General features: G+C 39.4%; 1 protein-coding gene across 1 annotated transcript in view; it reads right to left on the bottom strand.

Moving 5' to 3' along the window:
* Window positions 1-17,383, bottom strand: part of LOC121296474 (septin-7-like) — a 37,216-nt gene that overhangs the window by 5,531 nt on the left and 14,302 nt on the right. The window contains exons 3-8 of the mRNA XM_041222085.1: window positions 16,096-16,202; window positions 8,435-8,535; window positions 7,839-7,973; window positions 3,880-3,997; window positions 871-963; window positions 371-467 (exon numbers count right to left, since the gene is read on the bottom strand). Of these exons, the coding sequence (XP_041078019.1) occupies window positions 371-467; window positions 871-963; window positions 3,880-3,997; window positions 7,839-7,973; window positions 8,435-8,535; window positions 16,096-16,202 (651 nt within the window). The remainder of the gene's footprint in view (window positions 1-370; window positions 468-870; window positions 964-3,879; window positions 3,998-7,838; window positions 7,974-8,434; window positions 8,536-16,095; window positions 16,203-17,383) is intronic.

A 17,383-nucleotide genomic window follows, 5' to 3' on the forward strand; every position in this document is an offset into this window, starting at 1 on the left:
ACTCTGACATAGCTAAGGTGTTCCCCAGCGCCCCACCAGATTTGGAAGCGGTCGGCTGCATGATGCTCGAGTCGCCTACACTAGACTATGAGCCCTCATACCTAGTTTCCATCTGTCACTGCTGTGAGCAAGTCACACATCACAAGACTGCTTGCTGCTCTCCAGCTATAGTTTATTTTTATTTATTTATTTATTTAAATATCATTAGAGAAAAAAAGGGATTGCTTTTTTTTTTTTTAAATTCTAGGGTTTAAAAAGAAAAATCTGTATCTACCTTATTGTTGGCTGAACGATCCCAATAGACTAATTCACCATTGAAAAGAATATAGTCTGGATCAGCCTATAATATAAACAAGGCAATTGAGCCTACCTTCCGCTACTCCCCAAGGGTACTGGCGACCTCTGACCTTCTTTCCATTGACCTCTATGACCACGTTGCTGCCGACCACTGCTAGGGGCATCTTCTCCTTAAACAAAAAGCAATGGCAGCATGTTATACCGCCTGCCATTCACGGAAAAATCAAGCGTTTCAAATGATTAACAATAAACACCTTTACATAGACCCTTCAGCAGAAGCATTTCACTATAGCACTTAAAGCTTATATAATTTTATATAGGATTTTTTTTTTTTCTTGCAAGAGACATTGTTGTTTGAGGCCCTCTCAGTCAGGCTCCAGGGCCCAACATTAAAAAGAAGAATGGATTACAAAAACAGCTTGTTACCATGTTGAAATGACCTCACTTCTCATCATGGAAGAATGAGAAGGTCAAGCCCGCTAAGAAATACATTGTAGGTTGTGTGTTTTTTTTTATTTATTTATTTTTTGCTCTTTTAGAACACTGACATATTCAGCCACCCCAGAACTGTACCTTTATTTTCCGGATGACTTTGCTGTCTTCATCATCCTCCGAGTCAGGGAACTCGTAAATCTTGATCTTGTGTTCCTGAATTTCCTTCATAATCTGGGAAAAATAAGTATTAAATATCTTATTTCGACAATAGTCAGTACCTTAATACAAGGTACCAAAAGCAATATGCAATAAGCCCCCCCCCCCCTCCAGTTCCCAGTAACTTATTGATCTCAGAACATAAGTAAAGTTGGGTCTTATTGGGATGTTTAATAAAAGCTAAAACTTGCAGGAAACTACTGTACAGCTAATTGTATTGTCTGTAAAATGTCATGTATTTCACTGGATGGATGTTTGTGTGTGAAATCACTTGGAATCAAGATACTGCCTTAATGGTAAAATAAAGCAGCTGTGTGTGTGGGGAGGGGGGGGGGGTTCTATCATCATTAATAAGAAACCATATCAATACTCTGCTTGTGCAACAATATCCATTTATCAGACTTGTTTAAATCCAGGTTTTCTGGAAAAAATATTTACGTGAGAAACACAAGGCAATCTATGAACAAGAGGGTGCCATTCTGCTTAACATGCCTAGGTAGCTCATTCCATGCCCTCACTACTCTGTGAAGTAGTATCCTCAACACTCTGTCCTAAGTCTATCTGGAGAGTATTTCCAACTGTGTCACCTGGTCCTGGTTTCTGTGTTGTGTTTCTATATTGCTTAGGGTTAACTTTGTCAAGTCCTTCCTATTTCATTATGTCCTTGGCTCAATTCATTCAGCTCAATCTATCTTCATAGCTCATCCCATTAAGCTCTGGGATCCAAGTCTGGTAGCACTTCCAAACAATGCTACTCATAACTCAAGCTTATGAGTCTATGAGGTCCTTATAAACAAAAGGCAAAAAAGACACCATATAGTAGTGTGTGAGTGTATATGTGTGTGACAATAAAACTGGTGCAATAGACCTTTAAGGAATGAGTCACATATCAAGGACTGCTATTTTTGCTTTGTTTTAATTCATCATGATGACATCAACACAACACATGTGAAGGACTAAATTAAAGTCATGGGACACTACTGTGTGAGTGCTGGAAATATTAAGCTGCTGAACAATTCTCTCGTTGAGAAATATGATAAACATAAGGTCTGGCGTTTTTGCAGCATTCGTGACACATTTTCACAAGGCGGGGCATGATTTATACAGATCGCATTCAACGTGCACGCAAAAAAAAAAAAAAAAAAGTTAAATCACAGGTAGTTCAGGTATCACCCATCCCACAAGTGATTTAATTTCTTTTAAATTTTTTTTTTTTTTTTTTTTTTTTTTAATATATAAATGCTCAGTCAATACTGTTAAAACAAACAGCATTTTTGGCATCCTGGTGCACACATGCACTTTATTGCAGCTGTGTTGCATATTAAAAGTGCTAATGAAACCCCTGCAGAGTTTACAAGGACTTTATCTTGGCTGTATCCTGTGCTCTATCCTGTCTTATATCACACATAACAGAACAAGGAGGTGGACATTAGGCTCATCTAAGCTCGTCTGGTTCCTAGTAGCAGGATAGGTAAACCAGCCAAGGAAATCCCCCCCCCCCCAAGCTTTCCTCCGGAATGTTCACCAGGATGAGGAGCATTTTTAGTCAAAACATTGCAGTGTGTCCAGTGCATGCTCCCCCCTGCAACAATCCTGGTGCTCTGATTGGAATACATGGTGCATTGTGGGATACGGACAGCATGACACAGCAAGGGTGTTCTGTAACATGAAAACGCAACAGATTTTTTTTTTTTTTTTGGAATTAACTTGTCAAACTACTGGCTGGCATGCAAACAGAAAATCTTCCAGCAACATGCCCATGTATTCCTTCCTGTACAGCCAGGCTCATGTTATCTCACCCCCAGCCCCAGCAGCCCTGGCTCATAGTTTGGAGACAGCTGCCTACACATTGCCGATAAGTGCCCACAGCATTGATATGTCTGCAGAAATGAATCAGAGCTTCGACAAAAATCCAATTAAAGAAGCTAGGTTACAAAGTGTTCCAACCATAAATTATTTATTTGCTTACAAGCAATTTGACACTGCACATATACAAACAAAACCAAGCATGAATAAATAAATGGATCAGCCTTATACAAATATCTACAAACACAGCCAAGGTATAAAATCACGCTCGGCCATGGCAAAATAGAACAGCAAGATTCCCAAAGCTCTATTTAGAATTGCAATTTGCAAATGTTTCCAGAAAAGGAGAAAAACACCCAATAATCTCAGCAGACCAGAAATAATCAACTCTGATGTCTCACTTAGGAGCTTGCAAGCAGCCTAAATTGTTTGTGATTTGCTTTAGAATTTTATTTGGTGTTGATGTTTTGAGAATGGGAATTAGCGACCCTTCCCCAATTGAAAATGTGGGCTTTACTGTTAGCATGTCTCCACGGACACTAAACCTGGGGGCCAAGTTAGTCCTAATTGTTTCTTGTTTTATTACATATTTACAGAGCTTGTATTTTTGGGACTATTTTTTTTAACACTTAGTCAAAACATGCATCTATGTGACTGCTTCTTACAGTTTTAATTTATGTAATTTACTCAGGTGGTTCCGAAGATAAAGCTTTCATTTACCCAATCAGGGGCTGGAATTAATGCAAAAAAAAATGGGGGGAGGGGGGGGCTGGCTAAAGTGCTCCATTTTCCACAGCATGCACATTCATTCAGTATATAGGACTAAACCTTACAGTTCTGAAAGAAAACCGCTTAGACTCAGAAGACGCTGCTGAGGTGAAATGATCGAGGAAGTACAAGTGTAATAAAGAACAAGACAAGGAAACTGAGACTTTCCTTTAACCTAGTGCAGTGCCAGGCATCCTGCTTTAGAATGAAAATACAGGTTTGTTACAACATGTGTTTCTTTAAAAACTGCACTGAGCCCACTGTAGTTACTGCAACTAGAATCACTTTAAGATTAAGACCAGCTAGAGCTTACTGACATTTGTGTTAACATTCTCAAAAAAGCATCCTGTGCCATACCTGCTTCTTGAACTGCTGGCACTCCTCAGGGGTGAGGGTGTCCGCCTTGGCAATCAGGGGGATGACGTTCACTTTGTCATGAAGTCTCTTCATAAACTCAATGTCCAGGGGCTTCAGGCTGCGGGAGAGAAACATGCTGGGTAACAGGAAGAAACCAGGCACACCTTCAAGGATTATGCTGCCGAGCAAGCCTTAAATAAAACACAGCATAGAAGACTCTGTACTTTTTTACTCCATTAATAATAAAAAGGAAAATGCAACTTTTAAAAAAAAAAAAAAGAGTTTTGATCTAAAGCTACTACACACACACACACTTCTGCTGGAAACTATCATTGCGGTTCACTATCCATTTTTATCCTATAAAATGCAAGCGATTTATTAATCTGTGGTAAAAACTTAAATGCAGTTATAAAAAAAAGTACCAGTGTTCTAATTCTGTTATGTGCATAATTCACAAATCTTTAATTCAAACTATGTATTTGTTTTTTTTTTTTTTAAATCTGTCTGAATAAAATAAATATTCAATATATTGTTAGAACAGAACACATTTACAAATGAGGAAGTGGCTCATCTCACTCATCTAAGCTTGTCCGGTTCCCAGCTTTGTCAAGGCCCAACCCAACTAAACTCTCAAGCTGGGTCTTAAAAGGATGAATGAGATTCTGCCTCAACATGACTAGGTAGCTCATTACATCCCCTCACCACTCTGTATGAAGTGCCTCCTTCCCTCTGTCCTAAGTCTACCTCCACTTAATTTCCAACTGTGTTCTCTGCTACTGGTTTTTGTACTGCGTTGGGTCAGGTTAACTATACAAAAGAAACTTTCACTATTAGAAAACATTTATTTGAAAAAAATAAGGTATATAAAATGGACATTGACAAAATGTTTTTGGTTTCTTTTTAATCACTTGATCATTCATCTTTGACCACGACACGCTTGAGTGACTATGACTGAAGAATATGCACTTAATCACCTAATTAGTGAGACAGTTGATTGGACACTGGATACGGGGTGATTTCAGCTGTTGAATTGCAAGCTTGAATAAAAGCAATAAAAAAAAAAAAAAAAAAAAAACAAAAACACCAAAAAGAAAAACTATATGCCACGTTTGTCAAGAGAGCACCACCTTCGTGCAATCGGCATGTTGGAGACCGGACTAGGGCAGCGTACTGTGGCTTGCCGTCTTGGGAGCTCACAGCCAGCAACTTCAAACCTGGCGAAACAGTATAACCAGACATGATAGGCCACGAACTGGGAGACCAAGAGTCACAACACCTGCCCAAGATCAAGGCTGCTTCTGCAACTACCTTGGCACAGTGGTGGCTGAGACTGGCCAATTCACCCATTGTAAAAAAGGAAACTAAAAAGGCTTCAGTTCAGTGGAGTAGGTGAAACAGAAAATACCCATGAGGACAACAAAGCAGTCTTTCTTTTTTTGTAAAAGTGTCAGAGTGAGAGCACTGCAGCGAGATGTTCAGTTTCTCTACATGCAGTCACAAGCACGGTCTCAGCTATCCTTCAGAGACAGGCTCTCGTGCATTTAACACTAATGTCTGCTACATGCACTCTACTGCCCTATTTACAAATATGGGGTTTTTATGGAGTTATTCAGTAGATGAAGTCATTTTCTATAAAAAAAATGAATCTGTAATAAATCTGATAATTGAAATGGTTTGTATAAGAGTATCCGTTTACAACAGTAAAGCTGTAACAGTGTTTCCAGAACAGGATGGTGGCTGAACATGAACTGGCAACCCTGCACACTGCAAGGGAGCATCTTACCCACTGCGCAAAGGAGACAGACTGTTCGGCGTTTGTGGTTATACAGCTTTTAACCTTCTCGCCTTCAGAAAACACTAACTTGCGTAACTAATAATTTTATGATGGATGTTGACTATAAAAAAACAAAACATTTTCACTAAGATTTTGAACAATACTGGAGCAGGCAGTGGAAGAGTTGTTAAAGTAAAAGAAATGTACTTGTAAAAAAGAAATATATTGCATTTGTATTAAATATACATTGTATTAAATATATAATATATTGCATACCTTAAATGTGTTCACTATAACAAGAACAACCGATTCTGTTTTATTATAAAAGCAGAAGTTGTTATAGCTAATACTGAAACACATGCCATCTTTATGGAATGCCTACCAGCCCTGGTAGAGAAGCCTGTATGATTGACAGATGGCCAACAAATGGATTATTTTCATGACTGCACATCCTGTACACCCACTAAAAATGTGGCAGCACTTGCAAAAAATGACAAAGTTAACAAGTAGTTTTTAATTGGCCTACTGGATTATTTAAAGATGCACACAGCTGCCAATGTGAATCTGGGCCTATGTATTTAAATCCCACAGACCCTCATTCAGGGTGGAGAAACTGGATCCCACATCCCAGATACAATCCAGACAATAGCTGGCTTGTTTACTAAAACTCTTATTTTTCCTCGCAACCACTGCAAAGAATCATATGTTCCCTTAAAGGACCAGCCATGTGGTGTTTCGAACTTGGCTGATGCACAGAATATACAGATGTTAAAAACAGCTAACTTCAGCCTGGATTCTGAGGCACCAGGCCAAAAAAAAAAGGGAGAGACTTGTTTTCCTGTTTCTTTTTAAACCTTACAAAACAAAGGGGCCGTTATCCTACAGACCTCAGTGAGTGGAACCTTTCTACATCCTGGTGCTTGGCAGGCAGAGCCAAGCAAATATGTCAGGAATGCAAACCTCAAATTTCAAAGGCACGGGCAGTCTGTCACACTTCAAATCGGAGCACCAACAGACGGCCCCAAAAGCAACAAAAGTTGTTTTGCTCTTTTCAGTGAATGAAGGACCTCTACTTCTCCCCACCAACTCGTTATGTCACAGATCACACCATGATATGAGATTCTCCTTTAAATAAATACAGAAATACGAAAAAAAAACATGGGAAATAATTACAAATCACTAAAAGTCGCTTGCAATGTCTTTTTACAAATAAGGTAAGAAGTAGTAAATGTGATGCAAGGCATGAAACCCAGTTTTTGATTCAGATGCTCCACATCAGCTAAACGTATTGATGGATTATTACAGGGTGTGTGTGCATTTCATTTTTAATAGCATTTTTTCATAGCATGTATAAACAATAAAAATGACAATGCCGTATTTCCTGTTAAAGGAATATATCCGACACACTGACTTGCTTTTGGGAATTTATATATATGAGAGAGAGAGAGAGCAGGTTTTACTGGAATTATTTTGTTAGCACCATGCACTTTTGAACTGGCCTGGAATCAATTTGAGGAAATCTACATATTGTATTGCCAACATTAAATATTTACAAAACAAAGTTGTTGAAAGCTGTTTGACTGCATTCTCTTTAGCACAGTGACAAAGAGAATGTTTACTGAACATTGAGAGGCTACAGTCAATAGGTATTGAATGTCTACCTATCCAGAGATGGACTTTTGATTCTGGGGTAGCAATATACCTTGGTGTTATACCTGATGTTTCCCTTTTACCAACTACGAATACTAGTAATCTCTGCCCCACTCAATAACAGTGTGTTATCAGCTCAGCTGGTCAGAAACAACTCTACTGCAAAATGTCAAAACCTGCTGTATAATTAACAGGTTTCATGGTGTTTCAATGAAGTACTCTCAAAGGGAAGTGATTTATTAGGATATTGTGAAAAAATAAAACATAGAAAATTAGCAATCTTAACTATACAGCAGTATGTCCATTTAAATAGGTAAACACATGGGCTGGATGATATGCCTGTATAAGCTTTAACACACAAGCAAAAAAATATATATATATATTATTTTTTTTTTTTTTTTTTTTTTTTACACACACACACACACACACACACACACACACACACACACACACACACACACACACACACACACACACACACACACACACACACACACACACACACACACACACACACACACACTGCAGTACCCACCCATGGCCTGAGGGGGCGATGAAATACAGACAGCAGTGGACTCTGTTATCAGGCATCATCCTCCTGTTGACCCGAGATTCAGCATTCAGGAAATCCTCACATTTGCTGTCAATGTAGTTTATCACTGGCTGCCAGCTGAAAATTAGAGAAACACCTTGAATATTCTTGAAACTCATTTAAAGTGTTACAGAACAACTTTATTTAACCATTGTTGTCCACATCTCAGCAATATATTAGCCAACAAAACTGTGGTTCACATATCAAAACTCTCAGGAGCGTTTGCCAGGATCAAGAGAATATTTCTAAATACCACAGTGTATACAGATCATACTTCCTTTTAAGTTTAAAACCAAAAGGCCAGGCTTAAATTTGTAATAGAACAAACCAGTTTTACACATACCTTATTCACCACTTACACCGTACAGAGTTATATGCCATTCACATAGTTTTCAATAAATAACTGCTATTGTTAGCATTGTTCAGTTTGGAATTGTTTGAAAGTGTCAGTTTTGGTTGGGGAAAATCATCACTACTGCATGCTTACTAAAGGCTCAGGCACAATGGAAACACCGCATTGCCAGACAAGGGATACTCACCAATTACTGTTATCTACTGCATCCCCAAAGCCAGGCGTGTCAACGATTGTGAGGGTTAGCTGGACTCCCCCTTCTTTAATAAGAACTTTGGACTGCTCAACCTGAGAAAGGAGAGAGAGAGAGAGAGAGAGAGAGATTTAAAAATAAAAACACAAAACTTACTGGTCCAACTGATCAATTCAAGATCAGAAAGCATCCCCATATCACCAGCTTGGTTTGATCATGAACGTCAAGTTTTTCAAGAGACACTGACCCAAAACTGAGTGTGAACACAACCAGCACCAGCTGTACAGCCCAGCCATGGCTGGAGATGGATTAGAGGCTTAGGTGGTAACATTCTGAGTAGCCAGTGGTGCAGTCACTCAGAAGATGTGCTAGGATAACAGATTTTTTGCTCTTCTCATAACACCCAGCTATTCACTTCTCCTTTCACCATAACAGAACTGCCTGTAAATTTCAACTCCAGTCTAGCAAATAAAATACTCATTGTGACGGAAACTGTCTTGAAGATGTCTTCCAGTATTAAAAGTGTATGTATTTTCAATGATTTGGCGCTGTCTCACATATTACAGCTCCCTCTAGTTTGTTATCTGACAAATTAGTGAATGTCACTAATATAAAAGTGCAGTACATGCAATTTACTTCAGAATAAAGCATAACTAGGGATTCTGATCTTTGGTTTTAAGCAATAAAAACACCAGATACAAAAAAAATGAAATCATAGCCAATAAACAAACATCGGAAAACTCAGGAAATGGTTATTCAATTCATTAAAAAAAGCCTACTACAAAAAAAAGAAAAACAAACTACATTTCCCAGTGTCCCTCCTTCCTGACTTGTATATATCACCAATTCATTCTGAATACTTTTAAAATCACCTCACATCTCTACATTTCTATTGGAGACTCCACTTGCAAGACTTAAAACGAGATTACAGTAAGGAGCAGATACTTGCTCGTGGGACTAGTTAAACTGGGAGGATTTAACACACAATTGCAGTGAAATGTAAAAGAATGTGCCTGTGACCATAAGGATTTCACAGAAGACGACAGCAAAGGAAGTAAGGTACAACTTAAAAGTGTCCAAGTACTGTCAAGTTACCATACACACACAGGTTAGTTGACCTCATGTTTGAGTTAGTTGAGCCAGTCGACCAATTCCGAATCTGCGCAGTAGGCTTGGCTCGAGATGGGATGACTGCAGCCCATGCTGTTAGAGTAGCTGGAAGGTGCAGGAGGTAATTGGATTCAGCTGATCGTAGTGTGATGAGAAAAGGGGCCAGAGAAATGGTTCGTTCAGATCACATGGTCTTGTGACAAAGAAAGTGATTCATAAGCCCCTCAACATTGCAAGCTGCCCTACTGAGATACCATAGCCTGGGATTCTTTATATGACATTTCCACTTGGCCACTTCTTATTTTATATACTTGGTTACCCAGTTCATTGTAAATATTGCCACTCTGTATAGTCAACCCCCTCTGAGTTTGTGTGCTTGACTCATGTGGGATTGAACGTGCTGGTGCATGACTCTACAATGAAGCGAGGTCGAAGGAGGCTCCAGGCAGGGATTATTTTGCCCTTCAGCAGGATAGCCTGCGACATCCAGACAAGAATACGATCGGACAATGAGAAAATACAAATTAGCACACTGTACAAGGGGTCTGATATTGCAATCTTTTGCTTCAGTGCAAAATTAGAAGTTGACTCTGGTGTCAACAATAAAAAGGGAAATACAGTTGAACACGATTCTTCAGGATTAAAAATTGGGATGGTTTTCAGAAATGTAATGTATTTGAATAGATTTGAATATTTGTATACAGGGTGAGGAGTTCATGAACTAGCATTGTATTGTTATTTTAAAGTCTGCTTTTAGGAAAAAATATCCAATTGCACTACCTCGCTATTAGGGTTCCAAGTAAGAATGGAAACATCTACAAAATGTAAAGAAATGGCGATATGTTTTTTGCAGCGATCGGTACATTGGTGATCTCTCAATGCCTACAAATAGCAGAGGACTGCATTCACTCCCCCACCCTAGTTTAACAGGCTGCCTACAATGTACTGTACTGCAGTCTTGAGTATTTTAAAAGTCAAGTCTTAAGTACACAAGTATTGCCCCTTAATATAATTTAGCTTCAAGTAGAATAAAGCACACATTTGCTATTTGGTTGTACAGCGTACCAGTAAAAAGGCTTTTACTACTGTGATTTTAATCTTTCTGGCCAATTTAGGAAACCCACTTCAGAAGCTACTAATTTGCTGGTAGTGTTCAGTGGGAAAATCCCTAAACACCAAAGTGGACCCACTAAGGTTGCCATGTTTCCATATTTTTACAAATCAGTAGTAAACTAAATAGATGTTTACATGTTTGTAAGGGGGACCACTGCATGAACAGCAGAGCTACAGCTCTGAATTTCAGCTGGTGTCTCCTGTCTGACTTGCAGCAAGGTCGCTACTGCCTGTAGCAAAAGTACAAAGTGGTTATCAGCAATTAGAGTACAATTATATACTGCAGGAAAAAAAAAAAAAACCCTAGGTTTCCAGTTACAATACTGGAGGGAGACTGCATAGGCTCAAGTGCTTTTAGTGGGGTGTGCCTGAAAAGTTTTAAAAAAAAAAAGCATTTAAATTTGGCGTAGTTTCTACATGTTTTAATGTGGCAGGGGCAGTGACAGATAGTTGTGACGGTAAGAAAAAAGGAGTGGAACAAATCAATCGTCGTAAATTATTCCCCTGCGAAGAGTCTTGGGCTCTCATTGAGAGACAAGTCTGGGGAGTCCGATTTCATCCTAAGGGCTTTTCACACAAGCTTGTTCAACCGGGGGCGAAACTGGGTCAAACAGCAAGCGCTTTCACATTGCTAGTTTCAACTTGAGGCGAAATTGTCAAACTGGCGTGAAAGCACCCTTGCCAGATACTAGCGTTGAACATTTTTCAACCCAGGACGAAGCGCTCGCCTCGGGTTGAAAAATTTAATGTGAATGCAACAGGGTTGCACATGCCTCTGGTTGAAAACGCATGGAAAACCTGCCGATTTTATCAAGAGCTGGACTAGATAGTTGGTGGTCGACCAACCAGTGACCCGCAAATTTTGTTTGATAGCTATTCACCGGCTCAAGCTGAAAACGAACAGGACAGTAGCTGGGACGGTGAAGCTGGAGCAGAATTGATTGATTCAACAGAATCTACCGGCACTGACAACAGTGAGGGAAGTAAATTAGAATACTTAACCCTGTAATACCCCCAAAAATAAATAAAAAATATAATAATAATAATAAATAATAATAAAAGCTACTTTCGTTATGTAACTAGATGTATAATGTACTGTTTATGAAAACTTTGAATTAGGAGGCTTTTTAAAAATAGTAATGTAAAAAGTTGGCTAAACATCTATAGCATATTTGATATAGAAATGGGCATTATAGGGATAATTCAGCGTGAGCACCCCTCGAGTGGATTAATATTTTTAAATGCCATTGTATCTATATCATTGCTACAGAAATAAGAGTGCTTGGGATTAAAGTCAAAATAACAGAGAAAATATACAGTTTGAAGTTAAAGCTTGGCAATTATTGCTAAAACTGTACTATGCCCTTATAATAATGCCCTATCAACTTCTTGCTGTGATGGCTTTTGAAGGTGTGTTCAAGTATACAGTATGTATACATGATAATACCAACATTTTTATTTCACTAACGAAGTGGAATTCTACCATAAAACATGTCTAGTGGAAAAATTGCTTAGTGTATATATTTTATTTACAAACACAAAATAATAAAAAAAAAGCATGCAATAAAGGCACACAGAAATATTGAACGGCATGTCAGGACTCGGGAGCCATGCTGGACACTTCCTTCCGCCACGATGTTTGACCTGGGTTGATAATATATTGTGTAAAATGGCTGTGCCCACCCCCAGGTCGAACCTTAACCAGTATATTGTAGAGCACAGCCAATATGAATGCAGGCAGGGCTGAACTCAGGGCTGAGGCACCCAGTCTCCACCCAGTCTCGACCCAGTCCCGGTATTGGTCGTGTAGTGTGAAAAGCCCTACAGAAGAACATCTGGGGCTCTGTCACAAAGACGGCTGCAGTGGGTGACGTCAGACCATAAACAGGAAATAAACGACAGAGAGAGGTGGAGTTTGGTGGAGCTGAGCGGATGGTTTCGCTCAGCATTTAATAAATGAACAGATAGACAGAAAATAAATGGTTGTAACAAACACAAAAACACACGACACATTCGCCAAAACAAGAGACAAACGAAACAGACTAACAATACACAAAAAACTGTGAGCAGATATTTTAACTTTACGTTAATATTTTATTACCTCCGTCTCCAATCCCGTTCTCCACTCACCGAACACCCAACCCCGAGTGGGTGAAAACATGCTGCCTTTATGCAGCGGTACAGAGACTCGATTGCTAATCAATCATTCAATTGGAGTCGCGGTACAACTGCACATGAATTAATAAAGTGCAATTCCCCGTGCTCATATATTATTACGTTTTACTTGCAAGTGAAGTGCTGTGCAATCCTCGTGCTTAAATACAAATATACATTTTAAAAACACTCATGTTACACAGACCCGTTTATATCCCATGTACCAATGACTATACACCAACATTAACACGCAACACAAAATACACACAGGGGCGGGCACTTTGCCACAGGCTCTAACAGAGGCAGCTTTTTAGAGAGAGATTATGGAAGGTCCCTCTTCAAGGTTTACTTGGAGATTCTGGCAGTGCAGTGGGACAGAAGCTGCAGTTTCTCAAATTTCCTGGCAGGGAGATCAGAAAGCATTTCAGAGGAAAGCAAAAGACTGCAGAGCCAAATCACACAGCTGCAGCAACCACTGTGGGTGTAGCTGTGAAACTCCATTAACTGCAGCTCCACACACTCAGCCACGAATTCCAGTATACGGTAAACAGACGTGCAAGCTTTACAGCTACAACTGGGGCTAAAACGCCAACTCCGTGGGCAACTTGTTCATCTAGTGATAACATTATCCAAAGAGCCAAGGAGAAATTGGCCAGAAAATTATCCAAAGGAATGTCAACAAGCACACAACCAAACTTTCCTTCAGCAGTCAGAGTACTAATAATCTGCACCCTTTAGAACCAAGGCTGCTGAAGTAACATATAAAACCACCTCTACTATGACAGTATGAAATGGTCAGCACAATAAAAAATGACCACAGCAGAAACACAGCCCAGGTATTTGCATGTCATCACAGGAGAATTTGAATACATCAGGTTTGCATTGGGTAGCTTGAGCTCATTCAGCTAAAACTATGCAAGGAGAATATAAACAAACAACGCATACTCTGATTAAGCAGAACCCAAGCACTGCTGAAATAGACCTCAATTCACATATTTAAAAACCTGAAGAGTGGGCTGTATGAAAGATTGAAGTTTCATTTGAAGATGGACCTTTTATGTTGGTACTTAAATGCAGAGCCATTACTTCTGGAGTGACAGCAAAGGCAGCTTATTAAAACACAGAATGCAATTTATGTCATAGTCACTTTGACCTCTCTATACAGAGGGTCACTTTCCCAGCCTCTCGTTTCCTGAGAGCCACAGCTTTCTGTAAACGGTTTGACAAATCACTAGGAAAAAAAAAAAAAAAGAAGAAAGAAAAACCAGTCCTTGAGAATTTTTAACAGCACAATTTCACTAGCTTAATCTCAAATTTAAAATAAACAATCTCTTTGGAAATCCAAGCTATTTGACATTGTTTTTATATCTACCTCACCCTAAAATGTTCAATGACAAACAGCCACAGTCACTCTTGTTAATAGATTTAAATGTGGAATAGCTGTCCAGCTTTAACATAGTTCCCTACTCACTCTCCAAACAGAAAAATGAATTGCCACTGAAAACTGTGCTGTAACAGATGAATTGGTATGATAAATATCATGACAAGGCCTTCAACAGTGCCACGTTAATGGCTGTTTGTATTGAAAAAAGCACCTTAAAAATGAGCAACAACACGTTTCTTACTATGGCCTTAAGATATAAAATAAAAAATGGCTTACCTCATTTAGTACAACGGCACACTAAACTCTTATTTTCAAAAAGGGGGGGGGGGACCACCACTAAACAATATTGCTTTTCTAATGAGGAGGTGACAAATCTCAGTTATTCCACCTTTTAAAAGATACTGCAAGGGCTTTTTGTCCACGAATACAAAATGGCTTCCAAGAATTTCAAAATGTTGACAAAGGGTGAGTGAATGATTATGTGCCAGAAAAACTTACCAGGCTTGTGTTATTTGGCATCCCAATGTATCAACACACTATAAAACAACTCTTCTCTTCAAATCTACAGATACCCATCTTAGGAGGCCAAATTGATCTGTACTGCAAGAGGTGCATTTTATATACTGTACACTTGCAGCTGACCCTATTTTAAGGTAAAACCCTTCTTGTATATAGTCCAGCACATCTCTTATTATTCCGAAATTGTGTCACACTGCATTGAGCTGCCCTGAAGCTATAGCCATAGCAATGCCTGCTTCCAAAGAATTACCATCTTCATAGGCTGTCATGTTCTGGCAAATACAAGTAATGGATGTGGAATGTATTTGGATTTTAGCCCTTGACCCTTAATAAACTGAAATCAAAATAGGGAGATTTCATTTTAAAAGAAAACAGGGTATCAGGTTTCATGAGAACATTCCTTTTCCCAATGCTGCCCCTCAAATTGAGGCAAAGCTGTCCGGCTGCTTCCTGCGAGATCCGTGCCAATTCAGCGTATACATCCAGAGAAGACAACCAACTGTACAGTGCAGTCAGGGATAACGAGACTACAACAGCGCGTTAATGATCATTGCCAACCTGGGCTTACTTCAGCTATATTGTGCAGAGATACGTGCTTTTAAATAGTTTTGATCTACTTAAGCTTCTTTGTACTGGACCAACTCCATATACCAGCCAATATTATAGTATTGTGCAGTTGTGGACAAATCACTGTAGTTTACAGTAAAACAAGACTACCCAACTTCAGCTTTGCAGCCCCCATGTTACCTTAACAGTTCCCTGGTAGACGATTATGTACACAACAAGCACTAATAGCTGCCATATAGCTTGAGTGTCTCAAGCTATAAACCAGTGAACCAAACTGCAAATAGTCCAACAACATTAAGACTAGAGGGTATCAAAAGGTTTACTGTCCAAAGTTTAAAAAAAATCAGATATCTGCTAATAGCAAGAATTTAAGACTTTCCTGGAATATATCAGTGTATTTTCATTGCAAGAACATTATATGTTTGGTACATTAAAAGTAGTAAATCAGCAGCCACACTATGTATTACGATAACCCATCACCACAGAAACCTGGGGCTTGCCACCAGTCCGATATCATTGTAACGGTCCTCCCTGCAATTCCAGCTGTGCTCTTTCACTTTGTGGTCATCTCGAGCTATTGAGGACAGGGAAGCAGTGAACCTTGGTGTTGAAACAACGTGCTGTCTGAGAGGAAACCAAACTGGAGGATAGAAATATACGATCTTTAAAAGATGTAACCAAATCTGACACAGCCACTGGATGCTAAGCATCCTCCCAGCTGACTAAGGGAGAGGGGTGCCCAGTGAAGCGAAGCCTCTAACCGATTCATCCTAATGTAATCCCATTTGACTTTGTCCACGTTTCTTACCTGGACTGTCTTTTTGATGCGCTGAGAGGGGCCAGGGTAGTCCTTTGAGTAGAGTTCAGTAAGGAAGAGTGAATTAATCAGGGTCGATTTACCAAGGCCAGATTCACCTGCAACATGAAATGAAACAGTGTTAATGTATCGGCCCAATACAGAAAACAGCCAACAACAGTTAGGTTGCAGGCTTTTTATGGTCAGGAAATTTTACAAATGTATTCAGCTGATCCTGTTAAAAGGTATCACCGAAAAAAAAAAGCATGCCAAATGGAGTCCCCATCAGTTTTGGAATGGCAGAGAAAATATACCCTTCAAAATCAGGTTTAAACAAGAAGCTGTCTGTCACTCTTACTATAAAATGGCACTACCCAGCCCTTAATACTTGAACCACCCAGAACAGAAACCACTGCAGCGCTACAGAACCAGTCCTATCTCTCAGATAAAGATAAACAGCTCTTTTGTAGTGTATCAAAAGGCCAGAGATTAAAATAGAGGGGCTTGGTTAGAAGAGGAGGAGTACTGAAACATCTCTAAAGTAAATGAGATGCAAACTTTGCCCTTTGGATAATTGTTGTCAAGTTTTTGGGATTAGGGGGCTCCTGAGTGGCGGATCCAGTAAAAGGCGCTCCACGTGGAGAGCAGGATGTGCACCATAGCCTGGACGTCGCTGATTCCTTTGCCGACCGAGGACGGGAGCCCCCAGGGGGTGGCGCACAATTGGCCAAGCGCCTTCTTGGACACTACTAAAAATTGGGGAGAAAATAGTCGTGACTACTAAATAAAAAAAATTAATTTCTGGGATTAATCTGGAAATGCATATGGACTGTAGAGAAATAAACACAGGAAATACTGGAGCAATTTACACAGAACAAACTTCCAGGCTTTCTTTTGTGGATTAAATTATGTTTGTACCATTTTTTTTTTTTTTTTTAATTTTTTATTTAAAGCAAAACGTGGCTGGTTGGTTTCAGGTACATCCCTGCCAACTGTACGAACTAAATTATTCCTGTTAACAGATCTGTCAAAAGGTCCTTCAAAACAGACTTTTCACCCGACCCAAATATTTACAGTAATTTTTTTGAGGAGGCTGCCTCTGCCAACATAATACTTCATTGGTACTTTATTTCAGAACAGGCTTAGTGACTACACCAATTGATGCACTTCAAGATCTGACTATCTAACTTGGGGGGGGGGGGGGGGGGGGAAGAATGGATTGACAAGAAGTCTTTAAAATCTTAAAAAGGAGTTGACAGTTAACCCTAACTAATACTTTAAGCGCAGCATAAAAACCAGG

Source organism: Polyodon spathula, chromosome 21 (assembly GCF_017654505.1).
Source record: "Polyodon spathula isolate WHYD16114869_AA chromosome 21, ASM1765450v1, whole genome shotgun sequence".
Lineage (NCBI taxonomy): Eukaryota > Metazoa > Chordata > Actinopteri > Acipenseriformes > Polyodontidae > Polyodon > Polyodon spathula.